This window comes from Engraulis encrasicolus, chromosome 23 (assembly GCF_034702125.1).
Source record: "Engraulis encrasicolus isolate BLACKSEA-1 chromosome 23, IST_EnEncr_1.0, whole genome shotgun sequence".
In the NCBI taxonomy this organism is placed as follows: domain Eukaryota; kingdom Metazoa; phylum Chordata; class Actinopteri; order Clupeiformes; family Engraulidae; genus Engraulis; species Engraulis encrasicolus.
The window spans coordinates 47,543,286-47,560,785 of record NC_085879.1 but is presented as its reverse complement, the minus strand read 5'-3'; the positions used below and the strand labels follow the sequence as shown (position 1 = coordinate 47,560,785).

The 17,500-nt window shown below is 46.2% G+C and overlaps 1 protein-coding gene across 1 annotated transcript in view; it reads right to left on the bottom strand.

Moving 5' to 3' along the window:
* Positions 1-17,500, bottom strand: part of loxl1 (lysyl oxidase-like 1) — a 51,258-nt gene that overhangs the window by 9,336 nt on the left and 24,422 nt on the right. The window contains exon 3 of the mRNA XM_063190377.1: positions 16,126-16,263. Within this exon, the coding sequence (XP_063046447.1) occupies positions 16,126-16,263 (138 nt within the window). The remainder of the gene's footprint in view (positions 1-16,125; positions 16,264-17,500) is intronic.

Here is a 17,500-nt window from a genome sequence, read left to right as displayed (position 1 = left end):
CTTTCTTGTTGTCTGGCCCAGGGGCCCATGGAGGGGGGCCTTTCTTGTTGTCTGGCCCAGGGGCCCATGGAGGGGGGCCTTTCTTGTTGTCTGGCCCAGACGCCCATGGAGGGGGGCCTTTCATGTTGTCTGGCCCAGACGCCCATGGAGGGGGCCCTTTCTTTTTGTCTGGCCCAGGGGCCCATGGAGGGTGGCCTTTCTTGTTGTCTGGCCCAGGGGCCCATGAGGGGGGCCTTTCTTGTTGTCTGGGGCCCATGAAATCATAATCCATCCCTGGAGCCACAGTAGCCAGGACAACATGCAAACATACACACACACACACACACACACACACACACACACACACACACACAGCCGGCAACAGCAGGCAACCACCTGCACAAATATCAGCCTGTGACCCCTGACATCAACACTGCCACAGGTCACCCATTCACTGTCCTCAAAGACCAATACACAAAGCTGGCACATAGGGCCTCCATATGACAGTGTGACAGTGTGTGTGTGTGTGTGTGTGTGTGTGTGTGTGTGTGTGTGTGTGTGTGTGTGTGTGTGTGTGTGTGTGTGTGTGTGTGTGTGTGTGTGTGTGTGTGTGTGTGTGTGTGTGTGTGTGTGTGTGTGTGTGTGTGTGTGTGTGTGTGTGTGTGTGTGTGCATGTGTGTGTGTGTGTGTCTGTGTGTGTGTGTGTGTGTGTGTGTGTGTGTGTGTGTGTGTGTGTGTGTGTGTGGTGCATGAATGTGTGTGTGCACGTGGTGTTTTAATAACACCTAGTGTTTTACAACAGGCTGACAGGCTTTAAAGGTCAGCATATTGCCGTTTTGTGAACTCCACTACGACATAGAGTATGTCCAGTCATCATAAGTTCACCATGTGAGCATGTAAAGGTGTGTGTGTGTGCGTGTGTGTGTGTGTGTGTGTCTGTGTGTGTGTGTGTGTGTGTGTGTGTGTGTGTGTGTGTGTGTGTGTGTGTGTGTGTGTGTGTGTGTGTGTGTGTGTGTGTGTGTGTGTGTGTGTGTGTTAGTTCAAGTGTTAATGATCCAGGGTACTTTATATGAGGGACCATCTCCATCCTAGTTGCAGGGCGTACCATCTGCCCCTGGGCAAAGGTCTGTGTGTTTTTGTTTTGTTTTTTTTTGTTGGTGGGGGGTGGGGGGCTATGCCTTTAGTGGACAAAGTAAAAGTAAAAGTACTTTTGTGGTGTAATTACAACAGTAGCACATGATATTACATAGCTGTTACACCGTTTACTCCATTTTACCTACCTATTGAGATAGACTGTGTTATTACTGAAAAACAATAAAAACCTAACAAGGACCCACCACAAACTCAACCCAACCTGTGCAGAATCAGCTTATCGTACATTGGTCTACTTTTTACTCAGATAAGTTACCTGTGTTGGAAAGAAACTGTGTTTCTTTTTTTTACTTTTACTTTGTCCACCACTGCTTTATTGTGACAGCAGAATAACAGAGGGGCAGGCAGGAAACGAGCATGGAGAGAGAGAGAGAGAGACGAGGAAATGGCATGTCGGCAAATGACCTCGGGCCAGAATCAAACGGGGGTGGGTTGCCGGTGTAGGTCTGGGCCTAATTCTGCTTTTAACGAACATACTCTGTCACATCTGTTGGGCAGTCATGGGTGAGCGGTTAGGGCGTTAGACTTGCATCCCAGAGGTTGCCGGTTCGACTCCCGACCCGCCAGGTTGGTGGGGGGAGTAATCAACCAGTGCTCTCCCCCATCCTCCTCCATGACTGAGGTACCCTGAGCATGGTACCGTCCCACCGCACTGCTCCCCATGGGGCGCCACTGAGGGCTGCCCCCTTGCACGGGTGAGGCATACAATGCAATTTCGTTGTGTGCAGTGTGCAGTGTTCACTTGTGTGCTGTGCAGTGCTGTGTCACAATGACAATGGGAGCTGGAGTTTCCCAGTTGGGCTTTCTTTCACTATTGGTCGTGTACTGTATGTCAGTTGTGTGATTCTGCGTCTCTTATTATTGCAGCTGCTGGTGTGTTCGCCCGGTTATACAGTGAAGTGCTACGTTTATGTGACACATTTAATTCAGAATTAACTCACTTAAATTCTGAATAAAGCTTAATTCCGCTTTGAAAACGTCATGTAAACACTTAACAATTAGGAATTAAATGAAATATCAAAGTAAACTCGATGGAACTACTTAATTCTGAATTATTAAGTCGGAATTAAAAACGTCATGTAAACGTAGCTGTGATGGAGTGACCATCACTAGGGTTGTGGGTGTGTATGGCTGTCATGCCAACAAGCCTGGCTCTTTGGTGTAGTGGTCAGAGCCCCAGATTACTATCCCTGAAGGTCTGGGTTCGAGTCCCAGCTGGGCAACTCTACTTTCCTTCACTACAGTTGCCAATGGCTGAGTTTATGGGCGCAGTAATGTTCTTGAGCTCTGAAATGCAAGCCTTTGCGCATTCAATTCTGATTGCATAAGGGGTGAGACAGGTCACGCATGACGACAGTGTTGGCCCTGATATAGGGATGTGTGTGTGTGTGTGCGCGCGTGCGTGCGTGCATGCTTGCCTGTGTGTGTAGATGAGAGAGGTCAAATACGACGGCAGCCGTGGCCCTGATATGGTGTGTGTGTGTGTTCGCATATGTGTGTAGGTGAAAGAGGTCAAATATGACGATCGAAATGGCCCTGGTATTGTGTGTGTGTGTGTGTGTGTGTGTGTGTAGGTGAAAGAGGTCAAATATGACGATCGAAATGGCCCTGGTATTGTGTGTGTGTGTGTGTGTGTGTGTGTGTGTAGGTGAAAGAGGTCAAATATGACGATCGAAATGGCCCTGGTGTGTGTGTGTGTGTGTGTGTGTGTGTGTGTGTGTGTAGGTGAAAGAGGTCAAATATGACGATCGAAATGGCCCTGGTATTGTGTGTGTGTGTGTGTGTGTGTGTGTGTGTGTTGTAACGTTCATCAGTGAAAGACTTGTGGTTCTGGTCTGACACCATATCAGGGCCAGGTCTGTCGTCACTCACCTACACACACATGTGTGTGTGCGTGTATGTATGTGTATATCCATGTGTCTGTGTGCCAAGTTCTTGTGTGTCCATGTGTGAGTGTCCATGTCTGTGTGTGTGTGTCCTTGTGTGTGTATGATGTGTGTGTGTGCCCTTGTGTGTGTATGATGTGTGTGTGTGTGTTCTGCCAGACCCATTCATCAGACAGAGTGGCCTGGTCTGGAGGCCTTATGAAAACACACACACACACACACACACACACACACACACACACACACACACACACACACACACACACACACACACACACACACACACACACACACACACACACACACACACACACACACACACACACACACACACACACACACACACACACACACACGGACTGTGTAAATCTGTTCGCCATTGGAGAAGGACACTGTTTCACACAGTAAGGTTATTGTCAGGAACTGGGACAGCGTAGTGTGAGTGTGTGTGTTTGGGTGGGGTGGGAGAGAGAGAGTGTGGGAGTGTGTGTTTGTGTGCGTGTGTGTATGAGCGAGAGAGAGAGAGAAAGAGAGAGCGAGAGAGAGAGAGAGAGAGAGAGAGAGATAGAGAGAGAGAAAGAGAGAGAGAGAGAGAGTGTTTGTGTGTGACGTGTATGAGTAACATTTCTGGCCCACCCTGCACAGTGATTTCTCGCTCTCTCCCACCCTTTGCTCGGCTGTAGAGCTCGATCTCCATCTTTCTTTCTTTCTTTCTTTCTTTCTTTCTTTCTTTCTTTCTTTCTTTCTTTCTTTCTTTCTTTCTTTCTTTCTTTCTTTCTTTCTTTCTTTCTTTCTTTCTCTCTGTCCTTTAGTAAAGTAAGTAAAGTAAAGTAAGTTTTATTTCTAAAGCACATTTTGAAACAGTACAAAACTGACTAAAGTGCTGCACAGAGGCTGGTTAGAATAAAAATAGCTAAATAAATAAAGAAAATAAAGCATATTAGTAGCATTACAATAGACGTCTTTCTTTCCTTCCATCTTTCCTTTCTCCTTGTCTTCCTTCTTTCCATCCTTGTTTTAATTAATTTTTTCTCCCCTCACTCTTGTTTTTGCATCTCTTCACAAAAAAATACTGTATACTCCCTAGCCTGGTGAACCAGCGCCACCCGCTGGACGGCAAAATGTTTTGTCTACGGGTGGGTCTGGCCTCGCATAATGATTCAATGAGGCCAGAATGCCATGAATCTGGCAAACCAATTACAACGCAAATATGTGTTTTGAATCAAAGCGGGCAGGGTTTTGAGGGAAGGTTGTTCTCATCAACAATCTTCGGATGTATTATGCATCGAGGCCAGACTAAATTAGACATCCACATTTAGTCTGGTTTATCAGGCTATATACTCCCTTCTCCTGGGTATGATCCAGTGATTACATTACATTACATTGGACTTAGCTGACACATTCATTTATTCAAAGCAACTTACAACTATTATTTTTTCAGGGTATTGGTTACAGTCCCTCAAGCAATGTAGGGTTAGGTGCCTTGCTCAAGGGCACTTCAGCCATGGATGGAGATGTAGGGAGAGGTCACGGGGATTCAAACCGGCAACTCTTTTCGAAATTCGAAAGACCTACTCTTTAACCACTAGGCCACGGCTGCATGGCTACATGGGGTCTGTCTCTCTCTCTCTCAGTCACTTGGGGCGTCTAGATTTGTAGGCTAGCAATGGTGAAGAATCTTTCAAAAACTCCTGGTTGGTTCATGATCCGGATCACCACCAAAAATGTAATCACTCGTTCCTTTGGTCATTCCCAACATCTCCACAAAGTTTCATCCAAATCCATTCATAACTTTTTGAGTTGTCCTGCTGACAGACAAACCAACACGACCGAAAAAAACATCTTGACAGAGGTAACAAGACATCCATATTGCTATACAAGCCATAGGAGGACTCACAAAACATTTGTCCCTTGTCTGACTGCCTACTGAGAACATTGAGTGCGTTACAATATGCGACCTTGCTCCCTCCACTTGTGCTTGTGGCCTGTCGGCCTGCCCGTTTCCCAGCTGTCAGCCTAGCCACAACAACTTTTGAGGGACTGTTTTTCATTCACCATCCCAACTGCAAATGAGAAAAGACTTTACAATTGAGCCTTTGCAAGATATTTAAATATAATGCTTTTGTCAGTGATGTCATCATGACATATACTTCCTGGTACGAGGAAACAAGCACAATTTGAGGAGGCAAGGGCGCATATTGTAACGCACTCAGTACCGTATTAGCCCGAATATAAGACGATCCTGATTATAAGACGACCCCCCATTTTCAGGCTCATGTTTTGGGGAAAAAAGTTTTTTGAAGACTTAATTTTGTTTCACATTGGAAACTTTTCTCAAAATGCAGTTTTTAATTTGTTGGAATATTCTGAGGCTTTTTACAAAGAACAAATTTCACAATATAATCTTCATGGAATTTCCATGATATAAGACCACAGATGGCTACTCATATCCTTTTCCTTTCTTTACTCACTTCACCTGTCAAGCGCCAATAGGCACCTACAGGCTACAGCCGCCTGGGCCCGCCTGTTTAAAGTGCGACGCAACATAGCCTACACTCAGAGCATTAGTCTGCGCCAGCCAGGCAACCAGTAGAGATAGGCAATCTATTGTGCAATGCACAGATTTTGCAAAATGCTTAGTTGACAGCAATATCTAACCAGCAGCCGTCTCGCCAAATCACCGTTCATTTTATGCATCCAAAGTTTTCCGTTGGACTGTAGAAACCGAACGTGTCTAAAGGCAGATTGACGCACTTGAAACCTATGCGCTGCCTATCAGGACCACGTTGACATTAGAAGTCCGATTGATATTCATTTCGTACCAAGGGTAAAGCTCCTAGTGATTTTATATGAACAAGACAATCTCTTGCCCTAACCATTATTCTGTGTTGCTGCATCGTTGCGAAGCATATCGTCAAAGGCACCGCTTGTCAAAGGCGCCGCTTGTCAAAGGCGCCGCTTTCTCGCGCACACACAGATGATCATTGATTGGCTGATGACAGCATCCAAAACTTAGCCTACAGGGTGTTCGTCAAATCACCCTTCATTTCTTTATTTCTAGTGGTGTTGTCGGCTGACCAGAGAGAACGACCAAAGCTTTCCTGATGAGACTGTAAAACCAAACACAAATAAAAGCAGAGTAACGAGCCGCGATTGACTTGTGTTTTTCCCCTTGCACTGTCGTCCGCATCGCGTTGACATTGACAGTTGATAGAGTGCAACAGTCATAACGAAACAAGCATCTGCAAATTTGATATGGACAAAACAATCTCTTAACCCATCCATTATTGAGTTTTGTGGCGTTGTTGTGAAGCATAGACTAATGGCCGCATTCAGGTTAAGTGAATTTTTTTTTTTTTACTTTTTTCTCTAGCGCGCGGAAATAAGACGACCCCCCTTTTTAGAGTACTATTTTTATAACAAAAACCACGTCTTATATTCGGGCCAATACGGTATTTACCCTTAGTCCTCCAACCCTCCTCTGACACACCCTTAACCTTCTCCACCCCACTTTTGACCCCCCTCTCTCTCTCTCTCTCTCTCTCTCTCTCTCTCTCTCACACACACACACACACACACACACACACACACACACACACACACACACCCTCTAACAGCACTCTCTTCCCCAACACAAATTTGTCACACATTGCTGTTAGCAGAGACGTGAGTCAAAGAGAACATTATTTGGTCACTCCGTCAGACTGCGAGCTCCCAACCCCCAACGCCACTACACACCCTAAGAACAGTACTCACAAACAAGCCTTCCCCACCGGCCTGAACACACACACACTCGACTCTACAGAACCCCCCCCCACACACACACACACACACTCGACTCTACAGAACCCCCCCCCACACACACACACACACACACACCGCCACACACACAACGACTCTACAGACACCCCCCCCCCCCCCCCTACACACACAGACCAGAGGTAAGAACGGGTAAAAAAATCCAAGCCCGAACCGACATGGGCCCATGGGAATTGGGCCGGGCCCGGCCCGAGGCCGACTAATTATTGGATGTGTAGGCCCGAGCCCGAGGGAAGCCCGAAATTTCAAATTTTATTNATAAGGAGGGGTGATCTATGATAACAAATCAAAGCCCTTAAATTAAAGCCATTAAAGTATTTTGTTACGAAATCTAAGTTAAATAGACTGTATAAACATGCAGGCCATCTTTTATATTTCTGTGTATGCTGCACTGCAGTGCACAGAGGTTACATTAAGCGATAATCCATCATTGAAGAGTTGGCGGAAAATTTTAAGGGCGTCCGTCATTTTGACCGGCTGATCATTGGGCCATAAGCCACAGCAGCAGTACGACCTTAAAAATCTAGCGCGGCACTTTCACAGCGAGAGACAGCGAGACAAAGAAGAACAACGACGCGAGCAGCAGAACAGGAATGAAGGAGTTCTTGAATTGCCATTGCAAGAGTTTATTAGGCTACAGTATGTGTCGGGTTGATGAGGCGACCTCTGTTTTTTGCAGACCACGCGTCTCTCGTGGCCAAAACACGGCCGAAATGCCTCAGCGCACTGTGATGGGAGGGAGAGGCGAGGGAAAGCGCGTGCATTCTAGCAGCAGGCACTGCACTGCTGGATTATCAACTGACGTGGAATATTATTAACGCACAGCCTACACAGAGAAAGAAACGGGAGGACCTAGTGATTTTTGTTCTAAAGACTTAGAAAAAAAAAAAAACTGTCAACGATAGAGAAGCCGAACCCGACCCTACCCGAACGTAATGAGTGACATTTCAGGCCCGACCCGACCCGAAATTGGCTCGGGTTCGGGTTCGGGCTCGGGCCTGGGCCAAAAATCATAGGTCTAACACACACACACACAGACACACTCGCCGCCACACACACAACACTACTGACCCCCCTCCCGTCCCCCCATGATAGAACACTATTTACTTCACCCTTTGACTGCACAATACCAGAGACTGTCTGTACTGTATATGAGGAGATGGAAACTGAGTATGACGTCGGGCAACAAGAGCCAATTGCTTGCTGAGCTGCCCTTTTAATTATCCAATCATCTCGCCGCCTTGACGCGTAAGCTTTTACAACTTCTTTACGACTTGGGCCAGCCATGGTCTAATGGATAGAGAGTTGGTCTTTCAATCTAGGGGCTACCGGTTCGAACCCCCCTTGACCTCTCCCTACATCTCCATCCATGGCTGACGTGCCCTTGAGCAAGGCACCTAACCTCATTGCTCCAGGGAATGTAACCAATACCCTGAAATATAATAACTGTATGTCGCTTTGAATAAATGAAAGCGTCAGCTAAGTGTAGTGTAATGTAATTAATGTAATGTAAACCCAATCGGAAGAATCTGCAGAATCTGCTTCCGCTGGTCGGTTGCTGAGGACATGTGCGGCTCACATCGGGTAGTTACTCGCGTGGGGTTGCAACAGAGTCCGCGCCCACTTGATGCCACAGACCATGAAGCAGAAGGTATACATGGGTTCTAAAACTTGTTTATAACCTGACTGCACGAAACTAACTGCGCACAACTCAACCTCCGATTGTTGGAAACCGTTGTCGGTCAAAAAATTAGCTAACGTGGTTGGCTTGTAGAGGGTTACTTGTGCACAATCCCTGGTGCTGAACAAAAAGATTTCGTATTTTTTGAAAAAAGGTTCGCACACTCCTTTCGATTTGTTTTTCCAGAATCTGAGGAAGACCGAGAGGTTGAAACGTCATAGCCAATGAATGAATAAATCAAAAGAAGAAAAAATAAGAGTGTCAGTGTCTTGACCCTCCTCCTAACAGCGTGTTGATAAACATTCAAAATCCATGTATGTTGTGAAATTCCGCGCATATGTAGTTCAACACATCAGTAGGAAAACAATGCTTTCATATATACGGCCAATACTAGATAGCCTTTATAATCTGTTTTTCATTGTGATTCCAACCATATGGGTTGTGGGTTGCTCAATTGTCCTGTTTAATGCTTCATTTACACACAGGGCCCCAGGGCAAAACACTTATAGGGCCCCCAATATGGCCTGCCAAGGTCATAATAGGGCCCCCACCACCAATACAGGTGGGCCCTGGGCCCAGGGGCAAATGCCCTGCTTGCCCTCCCTATAGTTCCGTCCCTGCATTTAATACACATGCACACTCACATACGTATGTATGCATGCACACGCTTACGCACACACACGCACACACACACACACACGCACGCGCACACAAACACATGTGCGCCAACACACACACACACACACACACACACACGCACGCACAAAGAAAAACAGACACATATGTATGCATGCACACGCTAACACACACACACACACACACACACACACACACACACACACACACACACACACACTAACACATGCACACACACACACACACACACACACACACACACACACACACACACACACACACACACACACACACATACACACACACACACGTAGACAAGTACCCCGGCCGCCCCTTGGCGTGAGCTCAGCCCCTAGGGGATCATGGGGTATGAATGCATGTGAGCTGATGTCAGAATGGGCAGCATTACCAATCTGTTAATGACCACTCTACATTCCTGTGGGCTGACACACACAAGCGCGCGCACACACACACACACACACAAACACACACACGCACGCACACACACACACACACACACACACACAAGCACATGCACACGCACACACACACACAAGCACACACACACACACACACACACACACACACACACACACACACGCACGCACACACACACACGGATACATTTACACAGGTACACACACACACACACACACACACACACACACACACAGACACACACTCACTCACATACACAGAGACTACGGCACCAGCAGCACAGCTCCAGACTTGCAAAAGCCAACCAACCACGACACAACTATTCCCAGTCTCGGCCAAAATGTGTGTGTGTGTGTGTGTGTGTGTGTGTGTGTGTGTGTGTGTGTGTGTGTGTGTGTGTGTGTGTGTGCAACGCCAGGCACAGCACAGGCCTCTGGCCAACCTTATTCTCCTACCCAGGGCCACTGAGAGCTTTGGCTGGGCCCAGGACAAAGTTGTCTGAAAGGGCCCCCAGCCCAATATATACAATGTCACAAAGAGCCAATTATGGGCCCCATCTCTCCCTGGGCCCGGGATAACTGTCCCCTTTGTCCCCCCCCCCCCCTGTCAGCACCACTCCTCCTACCCCTCCAGTCAGCATTGGCAATGCTCTGGCCTGTGAGGAAACTATTTCCCTGTTCACTGTTCCTTCCTCTCTGCAATGCACTCAAAAGTCCTTCATGAACTTGTGCATTAAGCTCGGCAATCAGGGCAAAAAAATAGATTACTTCATCAACCGCTCTCAATTCGCAATCAAGATTCACTGGTTCATGGCCCTAAATTTGGATAACCATGTATGCATGCATTGCATTACATTGCAGTACATAGCATTTTGCAGACGCCTTTGACCAAGGCGACTTACAAGAAGAAAATGGCAAGAACAGGGTAACACACACACACACACACACTCACACACACACACACACACACACACACACACACACACACACACACACACACACACACACACACACCTGCAGACCAGTGCTCGACACTAACTTTTTCGCTTACCAGCCATTTTGGCTAGTGGTTTTCCTGACTCACTAGCCATTGGGCCTTTTCACTAGCCATAATTTTCTTAACCATCATAGCAGCTTTAATGAATTATATAATAGGCTGTAGGCCCTAATAATGTAATGTAGGCTAATATAATGTAATATAACATAATATAACATAATATAATATAATATAATAGTGAAAGTGAAAGCCCATTGGGAAACTCCAACTCCCATTGTCATTGTGACACAGCACTCCACAGCACACTGCACACAACGAAATTGCATTTATGCCTCACCCGTGCAAGGGGGCAGCCCTCAGTGGCGCCCCATGGGGAGCAGTGCGGTGGGACGGTACCATGCTCAGGGTACCTCAGTCATGGAGGAGGATGGGGGAGAGCACTGGTTGATTACTCCCCCCACCAACCTGGCGGGTCTGGAGTCGAACCGGCAACCTCTGGGATGCAAGTCTGACGCCCTAACCGCTCACCCATGACTGATATAATATAATATAATATAATATAATATAATATAATATAATATGCTATAGGGCCTAATAATTAGAATTGTTAGGCCTATTAACTGGTCCATGCATGCATGGAATAGTGCATTTGGCTATGCAAAGAACAGATTTACTGATCTGAGGAATGGCATAGCCTATAGTATATTTACCATGCAGAAACACCAAGCACAGTGTTGTGGAAGGGCACAAATGTAAGCTACACGAGAGCAAAATATTTTCGTCTTTAATCTGGAGGGACTTCTTCATATCATATAGGCCTATCTGTGGAGGTCGCCGTCCAAATTGATGCGCAAAGTGGATAGCGTAAAGTCATTGCCAAGTTCGCCTGTCCTCGGTCATGGATGTGGAATAACACATCTTGTCCTCTTCTATTTGCTTATAAAAGTTTCCACTAGAAAGCACACACAGATGCGGTAACTACAGAAGGGGCTACGACTTCCTTTCATTCCGTTTAATAGTGAGTTGTTTAAAATACATAGCATATGGGCGCAAGGCGAGACGGGCACCTGCGAAGGGACATGCAATGGGATGCTTTTGTGCAGTCTGGAAGGCTACTGCGCGTTTTTTAAGAACGGTTTGACAGTCGGGAACAACAGCACAAGAAACATGGAGGAATATTAAGGTATGAAGATAGGCCTACAGGCAAATCAGAAAATAATTTAAACCAAACATTATTCATGCCGCATGTGTCCTTGTCTTATCACTGCGCTAATCAGTCTTGAGACTTTCACAAGAGTAGCCCAAGACAGACTGACGTGCTTTCCTCTCGCTTTGGTCATTTTAATGTCCACTACTACTAAGTATTGTACTAATGACAGATCGCAAAACAGGTCAGTTGAGATGAACTTCGCTACTTTATTTTCACGTGAAGGTTTCCAGTGACATTTCCAAATGCACGAAACGCTGATGTCCCGGTAGCTCGCTATCACTCCTCTTCGCAAGACCAGCGCTTGCGTGAGACACACGTGACACAGGTGCTTCATGGGTATTGTAGGCTTGCGAAATCGCATTGTATTGCTTTTGTAGCAAAGACGGTCCGAAGAAAAAAACTACAAAATGCGGTGCCTCATTATTCAGAATAGTAACGGACCCGCCAGAATGGCTAGTGAACCTTCGGTATCTACTAGCCAACGCCGACTTTCACCCGCATTTGGCTACCTGGCGTGTGTTAGTGTTAAGCCCTGCTGTACATACATCTTCATTCTTGTGGAGAACAGCGCCGGCATGGCGGATAGCTGCTCCTGAAATTGTGGCTTTCGTGGTCCTTTGCAAAGGAAGTTATGTTTTCGGTCACATCACATTATATTACATTAGTATTTAGCAGACGCCTTTGTTCAAAGCGACTTACAAGGTGCAATTTAAACAAGAATAGGGTAAGGCACAGTGTACAGTTGCAACACTGATAGCATTGTCCTACAAAGAGTCACGTTGGTTTGTCTGTTTGTCTGTCTGTCTGTCTGTCAGCAGGATAACTCAAAAAGTTATGAACGGATTTGGATGGAACTCCGCGGAGCTGTTAGTAATGACACAAGGAAATGGGGATGTAAATAAAATCGAAATGCATCGATGTCTCGGAAGTATCGGCCGGCGATTTAATCGAATCGCATCGTATCGTGGGGCATTCTTAAGAATCGAAAAGAATCGAATCGCTGGCCCCTGTGCAATGCCCTAGCTCCATAACACAATAGTAGTGGAAAAGTAATTGGAAAAAAATCGAATCGAACCGAATTGCATCGCATCGTATCGAGGGGAATTCTTATGTATCGAAAAAAAAATCGAATCACTGATTTAAGAAATGGATACCGTATCGTATCGTCATGAAGGCTGTGATTTACACGCCTACAAGGAAATGGTGCAGGAGTAGGACTGTATGGCAGGATTTCAAATGGTGAACTTGTGCACTTCGGGCAGTATGTTTCAGTGCGTAACTAATACGGCATGCGCACTGAAACATAAACACTAAGGTGCACAAGTGCACCATTTGAGATTCAGCCGATATATATCCCCGGGTTGCATGGTAAGTCCCCACCCTTACCAACCCCTTATTATATGGTTGTGACGTCATCGGTCGAATGCTCCATTCATTTCAACGGGGCTCCCCAACGTTCGCACGTCTGTTATTTTTCGATAACGGACGGGTTGGTCTATAACAGACCACTGTCAATGGCAACCAGACTTTTCACTGCTAAAGCAACTTTTCAACAAGACTCTAATCTGCTGCGGTGATAGACAACACACCTGTTGTCCTGGCTACCTAGCTGTTAGCGGTGTTCCACAACGGCAATGTTTTGTTTTGCGCAGCAACAATCTTAACATTAAATAGGCCTAAAGAAATGTCCCCGCCCTATGTGAATCATTTAAGTATATCCATATAATAAGCGGGTTAACTTTCGGCGAGTCGGTCGCTTTGTGGAATAGCAGCACTTCAGAGAGAACAAGACCCCTCCGCTCCGCGTCGGGGTCTAAAGATTCTCTCTGTCGTGCTGCTATTCCACGGTAGCGACCTTCTCGCCGAACGTTAACCCTTACTTGTGCCCTCCGTGGCTGAAGTGCCCTTGAAAATGTTATTTCTATGATTCCTTTACAAAATACTTCATATTTCATGTGAAGCTACATAACATTAAAATTATATCGGGGGCTGGATAAAACGGCCTCAAGGGCCGTAAACGGCCATCGAGACATAGGTTCCCCACCCACAGTCTACAAGATGGTTCTTGTTATGGCGTGTAGTGCATTAAAGAAAAGACACACACGGTCACGTGGGTTTATGCTGAAACTTTATCGAAGAACTCCCTATCTGATTACATGGTCTCCAAGGTTACCTATATCCTATTGCATTATGGGTTTTGAAGTATATTTAACCAACACATAACAACACAGTTCTTTTGATTGTGGTTTTGGTGTGGTAAAGTCATGTGATGTAGAGGTGTGTCGTTCATGAACGAGCCGGTTCTTTTGAATGGCTCCCTATAGTGAACGATGGGAACCGGATCACAGCTGGGGAGCCACTCAAACGTAATTTTTCATTAATTTTAAGCACGTGACCTCGACCAGAGCAATTCAATTTGGGAAAAAACTCAATTGTTTGCTTCAAAGAGAGGCAAAACGGTCTTTAGAAGCAGGAGAATAATCAGTTGTTGTTTGGACAAAATTACCTTGAGGAAGAGTCAAAATATTACATTCTTAACACTGAATAAACAATATAAAAAAGAGCCAAAAGAGCCAGTTTTTTGAACGGGTCTTTGAAAGGAACGAGCCACTAAGATCCGGATCCCGAAAAAGAGCCATAAATCCCATCTCTAGTGTCATGATAAAGTAGTAAGGAGTGGAGGGGGCTGTGGTTGTGCACATCATTATAATAAGAAACATTTTTAACAACACGCACGCCAACACATCAAGTGTTAAAACACTCGGTCTACGGAGTCTACAAACACCGACAGGCTCCTACTGGGCTTTCCCCTAATGTGGCGACTCATTACGCTGTTTTAATGAGGTGCGAGTCGACTGGAAAAGGGGCTCTAATAACATTCTTTTCTGCAGCTGGCTCTCAAGATCAGTGTTGCCAGATAGGGCGGTTACCCGCCCAATTGGGCTGCTTGGGATGGCCGTCTGCGGGTAAAAACGGGAAAAACTGTCCATTTGGTGTTTTTTTCTGCAGTTTTAGGCCCCATAGAAATCAATGCAATTTGTTGAAATTGGGTGGAATTTAGCTAATTTTGTTGGCTTTTGAGAACCTTTCTGGCGTGATTTGATCAGACACATCTGGCAACACTGCTCAAGATCCCAGCATTCCTTGCTTGCACCTGGTGAGCGACAACAACAACACAGTCCATTTGTTTTACAGACATCACATGTCTGAGTCACTCACTAGCTGACATCAGCGTACAGCACCGCACAGTGCAGCGGTGTTCTAGAACTCAGTCATTATAGAATGTTCTGTCCCAAAGGCTTCTGGGAAATGCAGTTTTTGAAAAGCAGACTTGGATTGTATACCAGGTCTAGGGTAGGCATAAGGTCTTGAAGGCCTTATAAAATGTTGCCTACTTGATATTTCATTGAAATGTCGTAATTTTGGGGCATGCCGTTCTTGAACTCTTGAACCCAATGAAATGGTGTCTTTCTGAGATTTCTGGGACAAGTGTGTACAGGAGTACCTTGTGATAGTACTTTATGATGAATAACTCACAGCATCTGTACCATCTGTGTTGCTTCACAGATCAATTGAAAAAAGTGTCTGGAACATTTTGTTAAATGTTCTGTCCCACAGATTTCTAGGAAATGTAGTGTGTTGGTCGAGCAAAACATGTAGGTGGTCTGACTGAGCCGTAGTCATAGTCTATGGACTGATCCTTTTGCAGAGGTGTGTGTGTGTGTGTGTGTGTGTGTGTGTGTGTGTGTGTGTGTGTGTGTGTGTGTGTGTGTGTGTGTGTGTGTGTGTGCGCGTGTTGGTCATGCTTCAGATGCTTCAATCTGGAAGCCCAAAGCTCTTATGACAGAGACACACTCTCAAACGTGTTCACACTGCACACAGGCGGGAAACACACACACATACATTCTTTCTCTCTCTCTTTCTCACACACGTCATGCACATCACATTTTTTACTCTATGCACGGTAACTAGCAGTGACTTCTGGGTAATGTAAAATGTGTGGTGGACAACTACTGTAACTCACTGGTGGCAGCAGTGCCACTCCCAGCTGGTTCTCTCTCTCACACACAGAGACACACAGACACACACACACAGACACACACACACACACACACACACACACACACACACACACACACACACACACACACACACACACACACACACACACACACACACACACACACACACACACACACACACACACACTACTGTAACTCACTGGTGGCAACAGTGCCACTCCCAGCTGGTTCTCTCTCTCTCACACACACACACACACACACACACACACACACACACACACACACACACACACTACTGTTACTCACTGATGGCAGCTGTGCCACTCCCAGGTGTGGCGCGGGCGGTTTGGCATGAAGTCGGCAGTGCCCTGGTTCTTCACCCGCTGGGGGAATCGCAGCAGGACCCTGACGTCGTAGTCGGAGGTTTCCGATTCATATGCCGTGCTGTAAGGAAAGTCGGGAGAAGACAAAGGTAAATGTGGGTCACAGACGTTTTTGCTTTTTGAATACATTTGATCTTCCACAAAACAGTTCACTGTTCTGCTTGTGTACAAGTGGTTCAATTATTTTAAACATCTAAATATACAAAGTATAGGGCAGTCATGGGTGAGCGGTTAGGGCGTCAGACTTGCATCCCAGAGGTTGCCGGTTCGACTCCCGACCCGCCAGGTTGGTGGGGGGAGTAATCAACCAGTGCTGTCCCCCATCCTCCTCCATGACTGAGGTACCCTGAGCACGGTACCGTCCCACCGCACTGCTCCCCATGGGGCGCCACTGAGGGCTGCCCCCTTGCACGGGTGAGGCATAAATGCAATTTCGTTGTGTGCAGTGTGCAGTGTTCACTTGTGTGCTGTGGAGTGCTGTGTCACAATGGGAGTTGGAGTTTCCCAATGGGCTTTCACTTTCACTTATACAATCACAGAAATACATGTTCATCCAAGTTTTTGAATAGATGCAAAGTCCATATCCTGTCACATCCTCCCTTCTCCCTGCACTTCTAACACAGTCCCTATGTTCATTCCAATATGAAGACTTCCATCCTTCCTTGCTCACTTGCCTGCTAGTGACCTCATGATAATATCACCCACGACAGAAAATTAATTCAATATCTTGCAAAAGCACAATTCAAATGTCCTTTCCTCATATGCAATTGGGATGGTGAATGAAGAACAGTCCCCCAAAAATTGTTGTGGCTAGGCTGACAGCGGGGAAACTTTATCGTTTTCTCCATGAAGTCGGGGCATCAGCAACATGTGAGGCCACAAGCACAAGTGAAGGACAAAAGTCTGCCTATTGGAATGCACACAGTCGCTAGCTCATCCACCTGCCTGAGGAGTCAGAGCCTCCTAATTGGGATCAGCTGTTTCGGGTTGAATTGGCTGGAACAAATTCCTGGCGTGGGCTTGTACTTCCTGGATCTGGGATGTCTGCCTCAGTGTCTCAGTGCCATGGTCAGTGTTGCCAGATTGGGTGGTTTCCCATCCAATTGGGCTGTTTAGGATGAGAGTCTGCAGGTTTTCTGTAGATTTACGGCCATAGAAACTGATAGAACTTATAATAGAATACCCGTTTTTTGTTTTTTTGGGTTTTTTTTGAGCATTTTGATTATTGGGTTGGAAATCTGACAACCTTGGCTATTGGCCACAGCAAGGGCATTGTGTGTACTGGTGGCCCATTGCAA